The sequence below is a fragment of the Salmo trutta genome, chromosome 33 (assembly GCF_901001165.1).
Source record: "Salmo trutta chromosome 33, fSalTru1.1, whole genome shotgun sequence".
Classification (NCBI taxonomy): domain Eukaryota; kingdom Metazoa; phylum Chordata; class Actinopteri; order Salmoniformes; family Salmonidae; genus Salmo; species Salmo trutta.
In genome coordinates this window covers 30,192,328-30,211,854 of record NC_042989.1, presented here as the reverse complement: position 1 = coordinate 30,211,854, position 19,527 = coordinate 30,192,328, and the positions used below count along the sequence as shown (strand labels likewise).

General features: G+C 44.6%; 1 protein-coding gene across 7 annotated transcripts in view; it reads left to right on the top strand.

Moving 5' to 3' along the window:
- LOC115172815 (kinesin-like protein KIF13B) overlaps nt 1-16,508 on the top strand; it is a 74,315-nt gene extending 57,807 nt beyond the window's left edge. For 5 of the 7 annotated variants that reach the window (XM_029730594.1, XM_029730593.1, XM_029730590.1 and 2 more), the window contains exons 27-40: nt 412-441; nt 706-805; nt 1,172-1,298; nt 1,416-1,471; nt 2,334-2,458; nt 2,765-3,040; nt 3,317-3,469; nt 3,705-3,782; nt 3,905-3,958; nt 4,091-4,205; nt 5,228-5,361; nt 8,515-8,577; nt 9,004-9,712; nt 10,825-16,508. In XM_029730594.1, coding sequence (XP_029586454.1) covers nt 412-441; nt 706-805; nt 1,172-1,298; nt 1,416-1,471; nt 2,334-2,458; nt 2,765-3,040; nt 3,317-3,469; nt 3,705-3,782; nt 3,905-3,958; nt 4,091-4,205; nt 5,228-5,361; nt 8,515-8,577; nt 9,004-9,712; nt 10,825-11,033 — 2,229 coding nt within the window. In that variant the 3' untranslated portion in view covers nt 11,034-16,508. Of the gene's footprint in view, nt 1-411; nt 442-705; nt 806-1,171; nt 1,299-1,415; nt 1,472-2,333; nt 2,459-2,764; nt 3,041-3,316; nt 3,470-3,704; nt 3,783-3,904; nt 3,959-4,090; nt 4,206-5,227; nt 5,362-8,514; nt 8,578-9,003; nt 9,723-10,824 lie in introns of all 7 variants that reach the window. The other 2 variants (XM_029730595.1, XM_029730596.1) reach the window with 2 other exon arrangements.
- Nucleotides 16,509-19,527: the final 3,019 nt, after the last annotated feature.

Sequence of the window (19,527 nt, the reverse complement as noted above, 5' to 3'; positions counted from 1 at the left end):
AAAAACAGGTTTTTATTTTAACTAATGTGTTAAAAATGAAAAACTGATATCACATTTACATAAGTATTTAGACCCTTTACTCAGTACTTTGTTGAAGCACCTTTGGCAGCGATTACAGCCTCGAGTCTTGGGTATGACGCTACAAGCTTGGCACACCTTTATTTGGGGGGCTTCTCCCTTTCTTCTTTGCAGATCCTCTCAAGCTCTGTCAGGTGTGTAGATTGATGAGGAAAACATTTAATCCATTTTAGAATAAGACTGTAACGTAACATTGTGGGAAAAAGGAAGAGGTCTGAATACTTTCCGAATGCACTGTACATTACTATGCAGGAAGATGGCAATGGCTGTGAATGCCATTTACGATATGTCTGTTCTGGACTAATACAATTGTGTATTTTGTTTGTCTCACAGATGGAGGGGGATGAGATGGACAGCTATCAGGTAAACACTTTTCACTGTCTTGTCTTGACTGAAATATCTCTTTCATATATCCCCACTGTATCTGATCAATTCAGACGACTCCAATGAAGAGGATGCTACAATGCATGTGCCTGTTTCTGTGGATCTGTGATGGATTGGTCATGTCTGTCTTGTTTTTTTCTGTGTGATTTGTTTTGACCGGTATCCCTCCTGCACTCGCTCTGGTTGATTGGTCCTGTTATCCTCGCTCTGATTGGTCGTCGGTGTGTGCGTTCTGTCCAATAGGAGCGTGATCTGGAGCGTCTGCGTCGTCAGTGGTTGACGGCTCTCACCAAGAGACAGGAGTACCTGGACCAACACCTCCAGACCCTGGTCAGCAAGCCAGGTAACTAACACACACACACACACACACACACACACACACACACACACACACACACACACACACACACTGCAGTCAGTGTGTAGTGGAGGAACGAGGAAGTATAACTGCCTTTACTGGAGTGGCGTTTGGGCAGCAGGTCAAAAGGCACAGCAAATGAGGGAGAGGAAGTGGTGGCAGGAAACAGATTCCTCTGGTTAGGGAAGATAGTCATGTTCTGATTGCCTACACATCTGGGTGAACATCTGGGTGAACATCTGGGTGAACATCTGGGTGAACATCTGGGTGAACATCTGGGTGAACATCTAGGTGAACATCTGTGTGGAATTGAGGAAGATAGACTTTGACATTGTTGTGCTCCCTCTACAGAGAAGACAGAGGATGACGTGGAGAGGGAGGCCCAGCTGTTGGAATGGCGCCTGACACTGACCGAGGAGAGGAACGCCGTCATGGTGCCTTCAGCTGGGAGCGGCATCCCTGGAGCTCCTGCAGAGTGGTGAGAGACCAAAGAGTGTGTGGGAGAGTTGGTTCTAAACTTAAATGTAAAATGATCTTTTTTTATATATATAAATATTGTTCAGGAAGGGAATCTTGTGTACATTTTTGTCTTTAGGGTCCCTCTACCTGGAATGGAGGCCCATACCCCTGTTCTTTTCCTGGACCTCAGTGGTAAGTTTTCCTTCTTGAGTGTTATAATATCTCTGACTGGTTTAGTGACAAGTCAATTATTAAAATCCTCACTTTCACGCTTAACTCAAGTTTTTCTCTTACTTCTCTCTCACCTCCCCCTCTCTCTCTTCCCCATCCTCGTCATCTCTCTCACCTCCCCCTCTCTCTCTCTTCCCCATCTCTCTCTTCCCCATCCTCGTCATCTCTCTCACCTCCCCCTCTCTCTCTTCCCCATCCTCGTCATCTCTCTCACCTCCCCCCTCTCTCTCTTCCCCATCTCTCTCTTCCTCATCCTTGTCATCTCTCTCACCTCCCCCTCTCTCTCTTCCCCATCCTCGTCATCTCTCTCACCTCCCCCCCTCTCTCTCTTCCCCATCTCTCTCTTCCCCATCCTCGTCATCTCTCTCACCTCCCACCCTCTCTCTCTTCCCCATCTCTCTCTTCCTCATCCTTGTCATCTCTCTCACCTCCCCCTCTCTCTCTCTTCCCCATCCTCGTCATCTCTCTCACCTCCCCCTCTCTCTCTCTTCCCCATCTCTCTCTTCCTCATCCTTGTCATCTCTCTTACCTCCCCCTCTCTCTCTCTTCCCCATCCTCGTCATCTCTCTCACCTCCCCCCCTCTCTCTCTTCCCCATCCTCGTCATCTCTCTCACCTCCCCCCCTCTCTCTCTTCCCCATCCTAATCTCTCTCACCTCCCCCCCTCTCTCTCACCTCCCCCCCCTCTCTCTCTTCCCCATCCTCATCTCTCTCACCTCCCCCCTCTCTCTCACCTCCCCCTCTCTCTCTCCCCCATCCTTGTCATCTCTCTCACCTCCCCCTCTCTCTCTCCCCCATCCTCGTCATCTCTCTTTCCTCTCCAGCGGATGACTTCAGTTCCCAGGATGCTTTGGAGGTCCCGGAGGCTGGAGGTTGGGACGCCACTCTGAGCGGAGAGGACGAGGAAGAATTCTTCGACCTGCAGATCGTCAAACATTATGATGAAGAGGTGAGCTCCAGGGGTCCTTTGCATCAGGGCACGGCATAGCAAAACGCTTTGCAATGGAAACCCAAAACCAGTGTTTCTAATTGGGCAAGTCCACCTAATCCCCCCACTCTTATTTCACCAATATGGTCCCTTGCAAAATTCCGGTAACGTTCCCAATATTTCCAGATTTTCCAGAAATTGGAACATTACTGGAATCAGCAGGAAATCTGAAATCCATTAACTAGGATTTCTGGGAATTTTTGGGAAAGTTACTGGAATTTTGCGTCCTTAATGAACACGACCCTGTATCCCCACCCCTTCCACTAGGTAAAAGCTGAGGCATCGTGGGACTCCACAGTGCACCAGTGTCCCCAGCTGAGCCGCGGGGGAGCGTGCCCGGAGCAGAGGGTTTATCTGACGGTGCGCTGCGTGGTGCAGCTCAGCCACCCGGCAGACATGCAGCTGGTGCTGAGGAAACGGATCTGTGTCAACCTGAACCCCGGCAGACAGGGCTTCGCTCAGAACCTCCTGAAGAGGATGTCCACGCGCTCCACCATCCCCGGCTGTGGGGTCACCTTCGAGGTGGTCTCCAACATCCCCGGGGTGAGGGTGTGACAGGAGGGAAATCACTCTTTTTGGTAGTGATTTACTACAACCTCTGTAGCTCTCGACGGTCTGTCTGTCCTCTCCTCACGTCCTCTCTTTCGTTGCACTGATATGAAGAAGGTGAAATGCCAACCTAATGATACCCTTGGCGCCACTTATTGTTTTCATCTGTCAAGTAGTGTTTTCCAACCAGTGCATATGAAGGGGAAGAGATTTCTTAGCAATTGAGATCGAGTCTGTCTTTTTGTCAGCTCTACTAACTCTCTCTCTCAGGATGCCCAGGGTTCAGAGGACAGGGAGATGTTGGCTCGTCTAGCCGCCAGCGCTGAGAACCCCAAGTCGGCCGACAACGAGGCGGCCATAGAGAAATACCTCCGCAGTGTCCTGGCTGTGGAGAACATCCTCACTCTGGACCGACTACGACAGGTCACTACATACCACACTACATACCACACTACAGCAGTGTTTCCCAAACTCGCTCCAAGACTACACAGCTGATTAAACTAATCGAAGGCTGATGAGTTGGTTATTGGATAAAGCTGTGTAGTGCTAGGACAAAAAACTACACATGAACCCCTTGGGGTCACCAGGAAACGCTGTTCACATGCTTAACACACATTTGTATTAATGGTACTGTTGCTTATTTCATGTGTGTGTGCAGGAAGTGGCGGTGAAGGAGCACCTGGCAGGCAAAGGGAAGGGTAACAGACGCAGTCTCAGCTCCCCCAGTGTCCACAGGGTAAATGGCACATCGTCTGTTGGGGTATTACTGGGTCCTATTGATTTATTGAATAGTTTTAAGCCAATGAGGTCATGACATTAGTCTTTTTTTCCCTCCCTCTCTCTCCTTGTCGTCTTCAGCTGTCTGGCAGCAGACAGGACCTGTCCTCTGACTGCAATCTGGACGACAACAAGGTCAGTACAACCCTGTTGAAGCTGTGTAACTGTTAATAGTCAAACTGAACAACCCCACATGCCAAAGTACACAGATCATTCCTCACATCTTTAACCTCCCTCTGCTGTTCTTTTCTGTCTCCTCTGCGCCAGACTCGCTGGGAGAGCCAGCAGGACATCATGACCTCGCCCCAGTTTAGCCACACCCTGCCTCGCCCCTCCTCCTCTCCCCCTAATACTCCCCCACAGATCCAGGACCCAGAGCAAGGTAAGAGCCTGACTCCTCCTCTCCTCTCCCCCTACTACTCTCCCACAGAACCAGATCCAGGACCCAGAGCAAGGTAAGAGCCTGACTCCTCCTCTCCCCTCCCCCTACTACTCCCCCACAGATCCAGATCCAGGACCCAGAGCAAGGTAAGAGCCTGACTCCTCCTCTCCTCTCCCCCTACTACTCCCCCACAGAACCAGATCCTGGACCCAGAGCAAGGTAAGAGCCTGACTCCTCCTCTCCCCTCCCCCTACTACTCCCCCACAGATCCAGATCCAGGACCCAGAGCAAGGTAAGAGCCTGACTCCTCCTCTCCCCCTACTACTCCCCCACAGAACCAGATCCAGGACCCAGAGCAAGGTAAGAGCCTGACTCCTCCTCTCCTCTCCCCCTGCTCCATTGTTCTCTCTACCTTTCTACCCCTGAGACTGCTGTACTAACCTGGCCTTGCTGACTGGCTGACTCTACCTCAGTCTCCTCTCTCTCCCCTCTCTCTCCTCCTGTCATCTCTTTTCTGTGCAGTAGACCTTTGGTGTGGTTCTGTCTGTCCTGTCTACTAGTGTTGTCTCGTGTTTCAACTGTTTTAAGTGTGTTACATACAGTAGTCACATTGTCTGTTTTTTCTTTCTTTGATTTCACTTTCTCAGTAGTGATATCATTGTAATGAATGTGAGTGTGACCAATGTTAGTTAATCATTTAGATTAATTTGCAGTCTTTTATGATTATAATCCAGAGATTATAATATGTTATCACATGCTAAAATCATGTTTATTTGATTATTTTCAGTTATTTTAATCAATTCTTTGCCTTGTCTCGCTGACCTGGTCCAGCCATTTTCTTCATTGTGTGTCTTTTTTCAATGTCATTTCCTGGGCTTGCTTTTCAACTTCCTGTCTTAATCTCTCATACTTCCCCTACTTTCCAATCCTCCTCACCATCCTCTTTTCCTCCTCTCCATCTTTTATTCCTGCTGCTCCTCATCTTTTCTTCCTCCTCCTCCTCTCACCGGTTCTCCCCTCAGGTCGTTCAGGGCTTGCTGCCTCTTATCTTTCAGTCAAAGCCCTGGTGCCGCAGATGCCCAAGCTGCTCAAGTCCCTGTTCCCTGCCCGCGAGGACAAGAAGGAGCACCTACGCCCCTCAGCCCACTCTCTACAGGTAGGATGCACATACCCCAGTGACCTTTTGACCTTGGTTAAAATAAGTCATTCCCTTTTTTTTTATCTTGTAACCCCATTGAATCCTTTCCCATTTTCTTGTGATACACCAAATAAACCAAACCCTGTTTCTAGCCACAACACCAGTCAGTAACTGGGAGCCCAGAGAAACTGGATGGTCGATGTGAGTCTATAATCCACTATAGTTCACCGTCTCCCCATCCTCTGCCTCAAACCATTGCTGTAATCCATGCCTTATTTTCAGTGTAGCCTGTATTTCCATTTTTATTTTGTCCATCAGGCCTTTTACCAAGTGCTGCTATCACAATGAGACCCATCATCATCTGCATTTGAGCAGAGGAAAGTGGAGATGGTATTTAGGGCGTTCAGAGGAAGTCCCATCTAGACCAGTGAATGTTACTCAGCTTCCAGATGAAACCTCTCTCAGAAGACAGACTGGGGATAGAGCGGTTTAGTGCTATTATTAAGCAATAAGGACTGAGGGGGTGAGGTACAGTGCCTTCGGAAAGTATTCAGACCCTTTGACTTTCTCCACATTTTGTTACATTACAGCCTTATTCTAAAATGTATTTTTTCCTCCCTCATCAATCTACACACAATACCCCGTAATGACAAAGCAAACCAGGTTTTAAGAAATTTTTGCAAATTTCTTAACAAGAAAAAAATTAAATCACATTTAGTTAAGTTTTCAGACCCTTTACTCAGTACTTTGTTGAAGCACCTTCAGCAATTACAGCCTCAAGTCTTGGGTATGACGCTACAAGCTTGGCACACCATTCTTCTCTCCAGATCCTCTGAAGTTCTCTCAGGTTGGATTGGGAGTGTTGCTGTACAGCTATTTTCAGGTCTCTCCAGAGATGTTTGATCAGGTTCAAGTCTGGGCTCTGGCTGGGCCACTCAAGGACATTCAGAGATTTGTCCTGAAGCCACTCCTGCATTGTCTTGGCTGTGTGCTTAGGGTCGTTGTCCTGTTGGAAGGTGAACCTTCATCCCAGTCTGAGGTCCTGAGCACATTTTCATCAAGGATCTCTCTGTACTTTGCTCTGTTTATATTTGCCTCGACCCTAACTACTCTCCCAGTCCCTGCCACTGAAAAACATCCCCACAGCATGATGCTGCCACCACTATGCTTCACCGTAGGGATGGTGCCAGGTTTCCTCCAGACGTGACACTTGGCATTCATGCCAAAAAGTTCAATCTTGGTTTCATCAGACCAGAGAATCTTGTTTCTCATGGTCTGAGAGTCTTTATGTGCCTTTTGGCAAACTCCAAGTGGACTGTCATGTGCCTTTTACTGAGGAGTGGCTTCTGTCCGGCCACTCTACCATAAATGCCTGATTGGTGGAGTGCTGCAGAGATGGTTGTCCTTCTGGAAGGTTCTCCCATCTCCACATAGGAACTGTAGAGCTCTGTCAGTGAACATCAGGTTCTTGGTCACCTCCCTGACCAAGGCCTTTCTTCCTGATTGCTTAGTTTGGCCAGGCGGCCAGCTCAAGAAAAAGTATTGGTGGTTCCAAACTTCTTCCATTTAAGAATGATGGGAGGCCACTGTGTTCTTGGGGACCTTCAATGCTGCAGAAATGTTTTGGTACCCTTCCCTAGATCTGTGCCTCGACATAATCCTGTCTCGGAGCTCTACAGACAATTCCTTTGACCTCATGGCTTGGTTTTTGCTCTGACAAGCACTGTCAACTGTGGGACCTTATATAGACAGGTGTGTGCCGCCAATCAATTGAATTTACCACAGGTGGACTTAATCAAGTTGTAGAAACATCTCAAGGATGAAACGGGATGCACCTGAGCTCAATTTCGATTCTCATAGCAAAGGGTCTGAATACTTATGTAAATATGGTATTTCCGTTTTTTTAATATACATTAACAAACATTTCTAAACTGTTTTCGCTTTGTCATTATGGGGTATTGTGTGTAGATTGATCAGGGGAAAAAAACGATTTAATCCATTTTAGAAGAAGGCTGTAAGGTAATGTTGTGGAAATTCTTACACAAGGTTACTCAAAGTTGATCTTAAATGAATCATTGTTTGTCAGTGTGCTGGAGAGGTTCTGTCCACCACAATGCACCATAGTACACGTCAATCAGGAGCTCTGCCGGGGCAGTCCCAGCAGTTATGTACGGCTATACACAGACAAGTTATATTTGCATGATTTAGCATCATTAATTCATCATTACCGTTTTGTTTCATTAATGTGACCGACCAATACTGGTTCATAACATGTGACAGACCAATACCTCACGAGGCTTCTTCTCTCTAAGCTAAGACCTTGAAACTGAGATATCTGTAGTTCGTTCTCAAAACAAGGTCTGGGCGTACTGCCAAATTGCAGCTACTGATAGTGAGGATTTGTTCAGTCAGTCACTTGCATGAACACAGAAATTGGTTATAAGAAAAGCACAAACATTAAAATTCCTATTACAGTAACAAAATGTGGAAAAGGGGAAGGGTCTGAATACTTTCCGAATGCACTGTATTGTGAATCGGCTAAAAGTAAAACAATTTGGGGGTGGTTTTTAGGCCATATCGCCCAGCCCAAACCAGCCGGTGGACATTTTGACTGTTTCTACATGTAGAATCGATTTGCACACATTTTTTCAAAGGTGCTGAGTGCTCTCGGCGTGTCCAAGCCTTAAGGTAAAGGAAGAACAAACAACTGACAGGGCCTTTCCCCCAATCTATCTCCTTAATGCTCACTGCCTGTTTTTGGTTTGACTCGGCCGGGGATTGAACTCTCAACCTTCCAATCTCAGGGCAGACACTCAAACCACATGCCACTGAGTTGGTTATGGCCATATATAATGAAGTCAAAAGTCGCTGAACACTGGATGTAGGATATACTAAGCTTGCTATTTAATTTCCATAGAGACGATATATCTTTAGTAATACCACCATCTGTTTGTCATTCTTTAAAGATAGATAATTCCACTATGGATTTAGAAAAAAATTTGGGGATTAAAACCATTTTTGTCAAGAGCTGAATATAATCAACTGAGCTTTTGAATGTTTACATTAACTCGTAAAGTTATGGACAATGTGAGACAATACTCATGTATTTCAGTGAATAATTGAAAATTCAATCATTTGAACAATAATTGTGTTTCTCTCTCTTCCTGGCAGCACACACCTCGTATCATCATGCAGACGACGGGGCCTGAAGACAGCAGGAACCGGATAGAATCGGTAAGAACCCTCTGTCAGTCTGTCATCTCTTTTCAACCCTCCTCCTGCCTGCTCCCCCTTGTTCAATGTTCTACTCCCTATGAGTATGTTAAAAATATGTTTAAAAAGATGTCTTTTCAACTTCTTGTGGTCACTGGGAGTTGTAGTTTGTTAGAGATCAGTCTAGTTGTAGTTGATTAGTTGAAATCAGTTAGTTTACAACAACTCTCCAGGCTGAGACAGTGTATTGACTGTAATATGAAGCTATGGTTGGTAGTAAGCTAGGGGATCTGAGGATCTCATGATGATGAAGATGGTGGTGATGATCATTATGATATTGATAATTGTGTTGGCATCATGATGTCCTGGTTTGCTCCAGTCAGTCTTAAGTTTGTTGGAGTTCTTAAATTCCTGTTGTGGTGTGATTGCCGCGATTCCTCCCCGTAGGTTGCTAAGGTAGGGAGGACCGCCCTTATCCCGGCCCTGACCAATGACAGGTGGTCAGAGTCCACCGAAGCCCCTCTTCCTGTTCTGTCCTCCCAGCATGACTATCCCCTCAGCCCCATCAGCGAGGCCTCCAGCGGCTACTTCTCCACTAGTGTTTCCACGGCGACCCTGACCGAGGCTTCAGCCAGCGCTGCTGGTGACCACCCTGCCACCCCCCTCCGCCCCTCCTCCTCCCTCACCCTCCTAGATGCAGGGGTGGGTCTAAAGGGGATTGATGCTCCTGAAACTACGTTACCCAGAACCCAGCAGCAGCAGCGAGCTGAACGGAACGGTGTTACTGCTGCCTCTCCTCAGTATGACAACAAAATGGCCACCACAGGTCCCGGCTACAGCGTCACCACAGGCAACAAGCCCTTCTCCGTACAGAGGGTGTCGGCGTCGGACCTGAAGTCGTTCCAGCAGCGCATCCTGGGGGAGGAAGTGGAGGCGAGAGGAGGAGGAGGAGGAGGAGGAAGACAAGGGAGTCTGGAGAGACTGGAAATCGTCCTGGACGACGAGGATGGCGGCTGCGACTACGTGCTACCTGATTGGCTGAGAGAGGGGGTGTGCGTGACGGTGGGAGCCAATAAGGGCGGGACAGTGCGCTACGTGGGCAACACTGAGTTCGCCGAGGGCGTGTGGGTCGGGGTGGAGCTTGACTCGCCCTCAGGTGTGTTTGTGTATGTGTGTTTACTGTTCACACAGAATTGCATGACTCAACATAATGACACTAGAAGAAATGTAACTCTAAGCAAATAGCCTGAAAATAACAAATCTAGAGGGCCTTGTCCACATGTACATGAGAATCATCAGAGCAGGCAATGCTTAGTTTAGGAAATAAAAGTACCGTAAATTCCGGACTATAAGCCGCAACTTTTTTCCCACGCTTCGAACCTCGCGGCTTAAACAATGACGCGGCTAATATATGGATTTTTCCCGCTTTCAAATTTTTGCTCGCCAAAAAAACACATTCTGTGACGTGCTCAGTTTTTTGGTGGCATGAAGCTTTCATTAGACCAATGAAATTGCCGAACGGGTTAAGGTCAAAAACTTTTTTGTTTACTGTTTAGATTAAATCGAGCGCTCTCAAACTTCCCATCATTCTGATTACGGTAGTCATTTTGTCACCCTCATCATGGCAAAGACACAGAGAAATGCATATGATGCAGCTTTCAAGTTGAAGGCGATTGATCTGTCTGTTGGAAAAGGAAATAGAGCTGCTGCACGGGAGCTTGGTCTTAATGAGTCGATGATAAGACGTTGGAAACAGCAGCGTGAGGAATTGACTCAGTGCAAAAAGACAACTGAAGCTTACTGCTAATTTTTTGTTACAAGCCGTGTTTCGTAAAAGCCTATTTATTTTTGTTACAAGCTGTGTTTCGTTAAAGCCTATTTATTTTTGTTACAAGCCGTGTTTCGTTAAAGCCTATTTATTTTTGTTACAAGCTGTGTTTCATTAAAGCATATTTATTTTTGTTACAAGCCGTGTTTCGTTAAAGCCTATTTATTTTTGTTACAAGCCGTGTTTCGTTAAAGCCTATTTATTTTTGTTACAAGCCGTGTTTCGTTAAAGCCTGTGTAAAGTTCATTTGTTTCAATGTACCGGTAGGCACCTGCGGCTTATAGACATGTGCGGCTTATTTATGTTCAAAATATATGTTTTTTTAAATTCAGTGGGTGCGGCTCATATTCAGGTGCGCTTAATAGTCCGGAAATTACGGTACTAAACCAACTCTCTTCCTTGTCTACCCCTCACCCCTTTCTCTTATTCTCTCTCTACAGGTAAGAACGACGGCTCCGTAGGCGGGCGCCACTACTTCCGCTGTAATCCTGGTTACGGTGTCCTGGTGCGTCCCGACCGGGTTCTCCGACGGGAGCGTTCCACCAAACGGAACCCGGAGAACCAGCGCAGTGGTGAGTTCTACCAGCCCGTTCTGCGGGGAGAGTCCACTAACAGGAGAGGGGAGAACCGCAAGTCCTGGAGCAGCTGAACTGGAGAGAAACAGGCCTGGCTGGGAGAGACCATTATTCTACACATCCCTCTGGCTCGGATCAACTAGAAAACCCACACATCCTGTTTCTAAGCCTCCGTCTCGCTTAGCACCCTCTCTCTCAATCTCCCCCTAACTATGCAATACTACTGCATCTAATGGAAAGGGTCCCTGTCCTATGCCCACCCATAGCTATGTACCTTAATGCTCTGGGTTAGATCTGTCTGGGTTCATTTCAATAGGGAAGACCTTTACCCAACAAGCCCCTGCTGTCTCCCCATCTGGACACAGCACTGGTGGTGCTGCCTGTGGTATGGATTGGGCACAGGCCCTGAGTGGTTCCACAGCACCTGAAGTAGTCTACAGAGTGTTGCTGTCTGTATGAAGTGACCCACAGGGTGGCCAATAGAAACTGTTTCTCCTCGGGCCAAGGTTCAGGTTCTGAAGTGATGACATCACTTTCTCTGACGTCATCAAACTCTGGTCACACTTCGAGAATCCTTCTGAAAGAATGAGACTACTATTCCACCGGACTCTGTCCGGAACGCCCCTCTTTTTTCAATGGAACTGTCCATTTTACCCCCCCATTTTTGAATGGAACTGTCCCTTTTAACTAAATGAAATTATCAGTCCTTTTTGTGGACTGACATTAACAGTTACTGTATCTGTTTCCCCTGTGTGAAGTCATTCATCTGAAATGATGGATTCTTCCAGAATGTGCCTTCGAGTTTTTTTCTTTGTTATATTTCTTAGTGGTTTTATTCGACACATTTCTCCCTCTGTTGAGCTTTGACGAGAATGCCTTGTGTAAGTGTGAGGTGATCTCAGGGACTGCAGAGTCGACATGGACGTACCTGTGAGAAGATTTGTGTGTGTGTGTGTGTGCCTGTGTTTTAAAAGTTGGGCCCTTGAAGCTGAATTTAACCATGGCAATTTACAGTATGATCCCTGTGCGTGTGTGTATATGCACGTCTGTGTGTGTGCACGTTTCCGGCTGATCTGAAAGATGAAGCTCCGTCGTTATGACGATGTGGTTTGTGCAAAAGTAATAACCGTTGGTTTTAAATTTCACGTTGAGAAGTCAGTTGAAGGATGGTTCCACTATGAGAAGCCCAGGGAGAAAAATTGGTTTTCTTAATGTCTTTTTAACATCCAAGTGCTCACTGGGAGATTTTGCACGGTGACTGACTGTGGTGATGTGTGTTAGCAGAATGGTTGTCTTTGGTTCTAGAACTGTTTGAGGAAGTATCGGTGGTATGTATGGTGTATGCTGGACAGCTGGCCTTGTGTGTATGGAGCTTTATGTAACGTGTGGATGTTGGATGGAAGGTAGGATCTGGTATGTTTTATGCTGGTCATTTGATTTGTGTTTGGGGGATAAAGATCTCTATGCATACATTCACCATTTGTGTGAAGATACAGATCTGTAATAGGGTCTATCATTTACATACTGAGTCGATGGCTTTGGGAGCATTGTTTTACAAGTTATTTCGTTTGAAACTATGGAATTTTATTTCAAATGTTAATTGATCCCTGAAGTTCTTACAATGTAGTGAATCTCATTTTTATTAGACATTTGAAGTTAATACTTAAAAGGGCAATCTGCAGTTCAAACAACAACAAAGTGGTGTCCCCGCCACAGTTTTGGTAAATAGGAATGGGACTGGAGAAATGTAACCGCTCTCAGATTAATCAATGGGTGTATATCATTCATTTAAACATCCAGAAATGGATGTAACAACTGCAGATTGCCTCTTTTTGAAATTCCATTGAATAGAAATGTAAACTGTGTATTCTCACCTAGTGAGCGGAGGTACAAACTGTAACGAGATGCAGAATGGGTTTTAACACTAGTCCATCCAGCAAGCATGGAGCAGCCACATGAAGGATCTGAAACATGAAGGATCTGAAACATGAAGGATCTGAAACATGAAGGATCTGAAACATGAAGGAGCAGCCACATGAAGGATCTGAAACATGAAGGATCTGAAACATGAAGGAGCAGCCACATGAAGGATCTGAAACATGAAGGATCTGAAACATGAAGGAGCAGCCACATGAAGGATCTGAAACATGAAGGATCTGAAACATGAAGGATCTGAAACATGAAGGAGCAGCCACATGAAGGATCTGAAACATGAAGGATCTGAAACATGAAGGATCTGAAACATGAAGGAGCAGCCACATGAAGGATCTGAAACATGAAGGATCTGAAACATGAAGGATCTGAAACATGAAGGAGCAGCCACATGAAGGATCTGAAACATGAAGGATCTGAAACATGAAGGAGCAGCCACATGAAGGATCTGAAACATGAAGGATCTGAAACATGAAGGATCTGAAACATGAAGGAGCAGCCACATGAAGGATCTGAAACATGAAGGATCTGAAACATGAAGGATCTGAAACATGAAGGATCTGAAAGCTAAACCCCTTCACCCCAACGCTATGACATTTCTTTTCTCTTTATCATCTGATTTAAGAGAAGCCTAAATTTGCATTGTTATATATATTTTAATGGTTGTACATATGCCTTTATCATGTGAAATAGATAAAGCCTTCTAAATTGTACTGAAAAAAATTGTTGCTTGCACAAGTGATTTTATGAGAAATGGTGCTGCTATAGCCACTGTTATATAACTGTATATGGATTCGATCATTGACATTCTAGTTCCTTTTGGGAATTGATTTTTAGCCTTCTATACACCACTTGAGATGGGAGAGAGTAAGGAGTCGTCGTCTATGGGCCGATGACTGGCCAATAGATAGAGAGATGGAACGTAGGAAGTGCTTATTTATTGTCATGTACTGTCCCCAAGTTGGTCAGACACTTTACATTGCTCTTTCTATAGCTAGGCTTTTTTTTTAAGTTTGTCGTCAAGCGTTTACCAAGTGATCATACTTGTGGTAATAGGAGGGGAACTGTGTGTGTGTGTGTGTGTGTGTGTGTGTGTGTGTGTGTGTGTGTGTGTGTGTGTGTGTGTGTGTGTGTGTATGTGTGTGTGTGTGTGTGAACGCGCGGTGTTGTAATGAAGAGAGAGCAGGTGGTGTATCGGATGGATTTGGCCTTGTCTTCACGCCTCTCTGCACAGAGACTGAAGAGTGTTTTGAGATCACTTCAGGCTTATCTATTTCTTTATTTCCGTGCCTCGTTCTTTTTCTCTGTCTCTCTCATATCAGGAAGTAGCTCTGATTCAAACACATTTCATTATTAAGTAACTTATCGGGAATTTCACATTGCCAGTGGAGTCTTCGCTTCTGACTCAAAATAGTTGCAGTGAGGCCGGGATTCAATCTGTTCACACTTTGTCAGCTATGCACCTTTTAAAGGCAATGTTCCCGCATTTGCGGAAACCGTCCTCATTTCTGTAAAAATTCACCATTTTTTATTTGTTTGTAATTTAGCAGACGCTCTTAACCAGTGCGACTTACAGTAGTGCATCCATTTTTCTACTGAAAAGCAGGTACGTGTACCTGAATGCTGTGTAACGACAGGAAGAGGAAGTCATTTGTCATACATGCATCCTCTGGCTTTCATTTCAATAGGCGTCATCATGGACTTTATATTTGACCATATATGGATGTGACTGTTTGCGCTCAGAACCACATCAGGGGTGTATTCACTAGGAACCAGAAGCAAACGAAACAAAGCGGGGAGGGACCTACCTGAATTGGTCCAATAGAAACTCTTGTGTGGAGTAAATGGAAAACCACTTTTTGCTACGGTCTGCAACTAATGAATACACCCCTGTATTGTATTGAGTTTGACCCTTAGACTGTCTATACCTGATTAAGGATCCGTCTATACAGTTACCCTTTCATCATTCCACAGAAGGCATGTTCTTTTGTTTTTTATCAAGTGCTACTGTGAGCATATATTTTTAAAGGCCCAAGGACACAGATGCAACAAATCGTTATGGGGGAAATAATATTTCAAGAGTATGCATTTCCTGTATATCTTTGGCAACCCTGGTCCAGAGCTCAGAGCAATATAACACCTGCCTTTATGTGGCCTTCAGTCTACAAGTCAGTCAGTCTGTCCCCCTCTGAGGTTTTTAGTTATTAAACCCAGTCTGGCAATGCGAGACTCAATAACTGCAAACCTTTAAACTCCCGCCATAGAGAGACCTGTATATTGTAAGACTTTCTTCACACTACATCAGACCCACTGCCACATGGGACCATGGGAGCTCACGTTAGTAGAGGATACTAGAGCAGAGAATCTTTACCCCAACACAGATGTCAACTAGAGCAGAGAATCTTTACCCCAACACAGACATCAACTAGAGCAGAGAATCTTTACCCCAACACAGATGTCAACTAGAGAAGAGAATCTTTACCCCAACACAGATGTCAACTAGAGAAGAGAATCTTTACCCCAACACAGATGTCAACTAGAGAAGAGAATCTTTACCCCAACACAGGCATCAACTAGAGCAGAGAATCTTTACCCCAACACAGGCATCAACTAGAGCAGAGAATCTTTACCCCAACACAGATGTCAACTAGAGCAGAGAATCTTTACCCCAACACAGACATCAACTAGAGCAGAGAATCTTTACCCCAACACAGATGTCAACTAGAGCAGAGAATCTTTACCCCAACACAGATGTCAACTAGAGAAGAGAATCTTTACCCCAACACAGATGTCAACTAGAGCAGAGAATCTTTACCCCAACACAGATGTCAACTAGAGAAGAGAATCTTTACCCCAACACAGACATCAACTAGAGCAGAGAATCTTTACCCCAACACAGATGTCAACTAGGGCAGAGAATCTTTACCCCAACACAGATGTCAACTAGAGCAGAGAATCTTTACCCCAACACAGATGTCAACTAGAGCAGAGAATCTTTACCCCAACACAGATGTCAACTAGAGCAGAGAATCTTTACCCCAACACAGACATCAACTAGAGCAGAGAATCTTTACCCCAACACAGACATCAACTAGAGCAGAGAATCTTTACCCCCAACTCAGCAGCCACGTTCCATTTCTGTCCAATACTAAAGGGGTTTGAGCTGGAGGAAGGGACAGAAATGGAATTGGGCCCGATCTTCAGACCATTTGTACAACGGTTTCGTCATGAAATGGCACCCTACTCCCCATATAGTGCACTTTTTAATAGTGTGTAGAGAATAGGGTTCCAATTTGGACATAACGAATCACTTGAGACCAGCTCTGGTTTGTGCCTTGTCCTGGAGTCTTGAGTTATTATTATAATCAATCATTTGCGCATATGATTGTGTTGTCATGAAGTGTATTTGAGTATTTCTGTGAGCGAATGCGTGTAGGCTTGACTGTATATATTTGCATATTAAGACTTAACAATCTGAGCGCAAGTTTGGGTTTTAATTTAATTGTTCTGTGTAATTCTATGCTGAAATCCAAAGAATAATAATGCATTGGTCTTTTTTAATCGCCTGGACAATAATCTCTCTGTAAAGGAAAGAATAAAAAAATGAATTGATGTAATTTCTATCGTCTGCAGTTATTTTATGGATAACGCTGGGTAATCTTCCAGAAGCCACGCATTCGAGTTAAATGTGCAGCTCAAGTTCAAGATTTGAACCAGTTGATACACATTTTGTGAAATCATGCAGCTCAACAAAACCACACATTGTTCATCAATCATTCTTTATTCTCTAGTAGGTACAGTAAACAAATGAGAATGTAACAAAGGCATAGTTTTCTACATATTCATTACAGAACAGTCTACTGTCCAAAAAAGGCACTAAATTCTGAAGTAGGAGAACAGGACTCATTTAACACTCATACATAATGTGAATACAAGGACTGGCGATATCCGTTCCTTCGGAACGTCAAAGGCAAAGCACCTTCCACACAGGTTAAAGTTCATTGAGTAGCACTCTTGAGCAAATGCAACCTTTTCACCTGGTTTAATATGCAGAGCTTTGACTGATCCGTCAGTGAACGCTACTTAATGTGGCATTAAGTCTCAGGTTAACGGTCTTGAGAGACTAGTAAAGACCTCAGAAACCTGAAGGAAGAAGCTTTGCCTTTGAGTGATGCAATACAAAACACACAAGGCAGATTGTGCCTATATCAAATGGAAAACGAACACAAAACATGATATAAAAAATAAAAAGCATTTCATGAATCTAATATACATTCCTGTTTGGCAGAATTTTACACATGGAAGTAAAACTGAAATCTCTTATCTTGTAAGATACATATTTGATTAGAACAAAGCACTAGGTCAATGGCTAGCAGAACCTCTGGTTCTGAAGCAGCAGAAACTGTCCTCGGGTCAGCTTGGCTGTCATTCAATACATACTGGATGACTTAAAGGGACAGTTCACCCCAAACAATGTTAGTTGAATCTTGCATGCGCGCTGGTCAGCTAACAGTGTCACGAGAGACATTTGTCAATACTTTAGAAGTAGTCTAACGATAAGCAGGGGGCATCACTCCAATCGTTGTGTAGATCTGGCAATGAGAAAGTTTCCAAATCGTTTGGGATTGAGGTCTACAGATGTAATCATTATAGGACCTACACAACTAAACCAGTCAACTTGAATTTCAAGGTGAACTACCCCTGTAAATGTTAAATCAAAGTTGTTCATCTATATAACTTATTTCACATTAAAAGCAGTGACCTGGGAGTTGAGGGGAATTAGCTAATAGGGAAGGGGTGATGGTGTTTAAAACACCAAATTACCCCTAACCCTTGAACATGTGTCAGCCAGCAGATCAGTCTTCCTTCCTCCTATTGCCTGCCTGGTCTGTCAATCACTCAGGATGACCAATAAGCTACGAGGGGAGGAAACTGAAGCGCCATGTAGTTTCTCCCATAAAGTGTCTTTTTAAAATACAATCTAAAAGTAAATATCTTAGATAACAGCTTGTGTGTAGAACACGTCATGGCATATAAAGCAGATAGAAAAATAAGTGCTTGCGTTACTCCCAGTACCAATAGGGACATTTATAATGCACCCTTGATTGGCAATCTTTTAAAAGCGTAAATAATTTCCTTTCAACTGGGGAACGTGATTATAACATCAGTCGATTGCCTTAAATTAAGGTTAAAAGCTAAAAACAAATGCTTTGGGTACAGCTACAATATGCTTATAGTTACCCCCATAACAAGCACATACAAGGCCCCTCTCACTAGCGAACATGATTCTATCTATTCCCTTAATTATTAACAATTTAGGGGCAGTTTTTTATAGCATCATTCGTAAGCAATAATATAATGAATATCTGATCTCACTGGCTTTAAACCTAACCAGTTTAGGTAGTGCTACAACAAGGAAATACATGTAGGGAATATATAAGCTTCTCCAGAGGCCTGTTAAACGCTTCCCGTCTCCAGAGGCCTGTTAAACGCTTCCCGTCTCCAGAGGCCTGTTGAAAACCCTCACCGCTTCCCATCTCCAGAGGCCTGTTGAAAACCCTCACCGCTTCCCGTCTCCCTTATACTGCGAAGTTGGAGGTGGGAGACAAAGAGAGTGATGACGGGCATAGGGAGTGAGAGCGATGAGAGAATCAAAGTGTGCAGAGCACCTTGGGGAGAAGGTGCCAAGGCAGGGGTCCTCCATGCTCAGAGGGAGGTGTGCAGGGTTCCATAATAAACTATTCTGAATCTTTAGACCCACACAGACAAGAGCATATACCATACCTACACCCACACCTTCAGGACCAGACTTGCCAACGCAATTCCTCCAGAACAGTCTAAAAGGGGTACTAGGGGGTAACGAGGTATAGCTATTTGGGGATAGGGGTGGAGGTAGAACCAGGCCTCCCAACACCTCTAGAACAGTCTAAAAGGGTTTACTAGGGTGGTAGAGGTATTAGGGAGGGGATAGGGTGGAGGTAGGACCCGTAGGGCAAAATTAGTTTGACACTCCTGATTTACAGCATAACATTCCAATAAGCTCTACTTGCACCATGACAAACAATGTTTTCATACTCCACTATAACCTCATCCCCATGTACACTCTCTTTCTCACAGTCACGTATACACTACCATTCAAACATTTGGGGTCACTGAGAAATGTCCTTGTTGTTGAAAGAAAAGCACATTTTTTGTCCATTTAAAATAACATCAAATTGATTAGAAATACAGTGTAGACATTGTTAATGTTGTAAATTACTATTGTAACTGGAAACGGCTGATTTTTTATGAAATATCTACATGGGCGTACAGAGGCCCATTATCAGCAACCATCACTTGTGTTAGCTAATACAAGATTATAATTTTACAAGGCTAATTGATCATTAGAAAACCCTTTTGCAATTATTTTAGCACAGCTGAAAACTGTGGTCCTGATTAAAGAAGCAATAAAACTGTCCATCTTTAGACTAGTTGAGTATCTGGAGCATCAGCATTTATGGGTTCAATTACAGGCTCAAAATGGCCAGGAACAAAGCACTTTCTTTTGAAACTCGTCAGTCTATTCTTGTTCTGAGAAATTAAGGCTATTCCATGCAAGAAATTGCCAAGAAACTGAAGATCTCGTACAACGCTGTG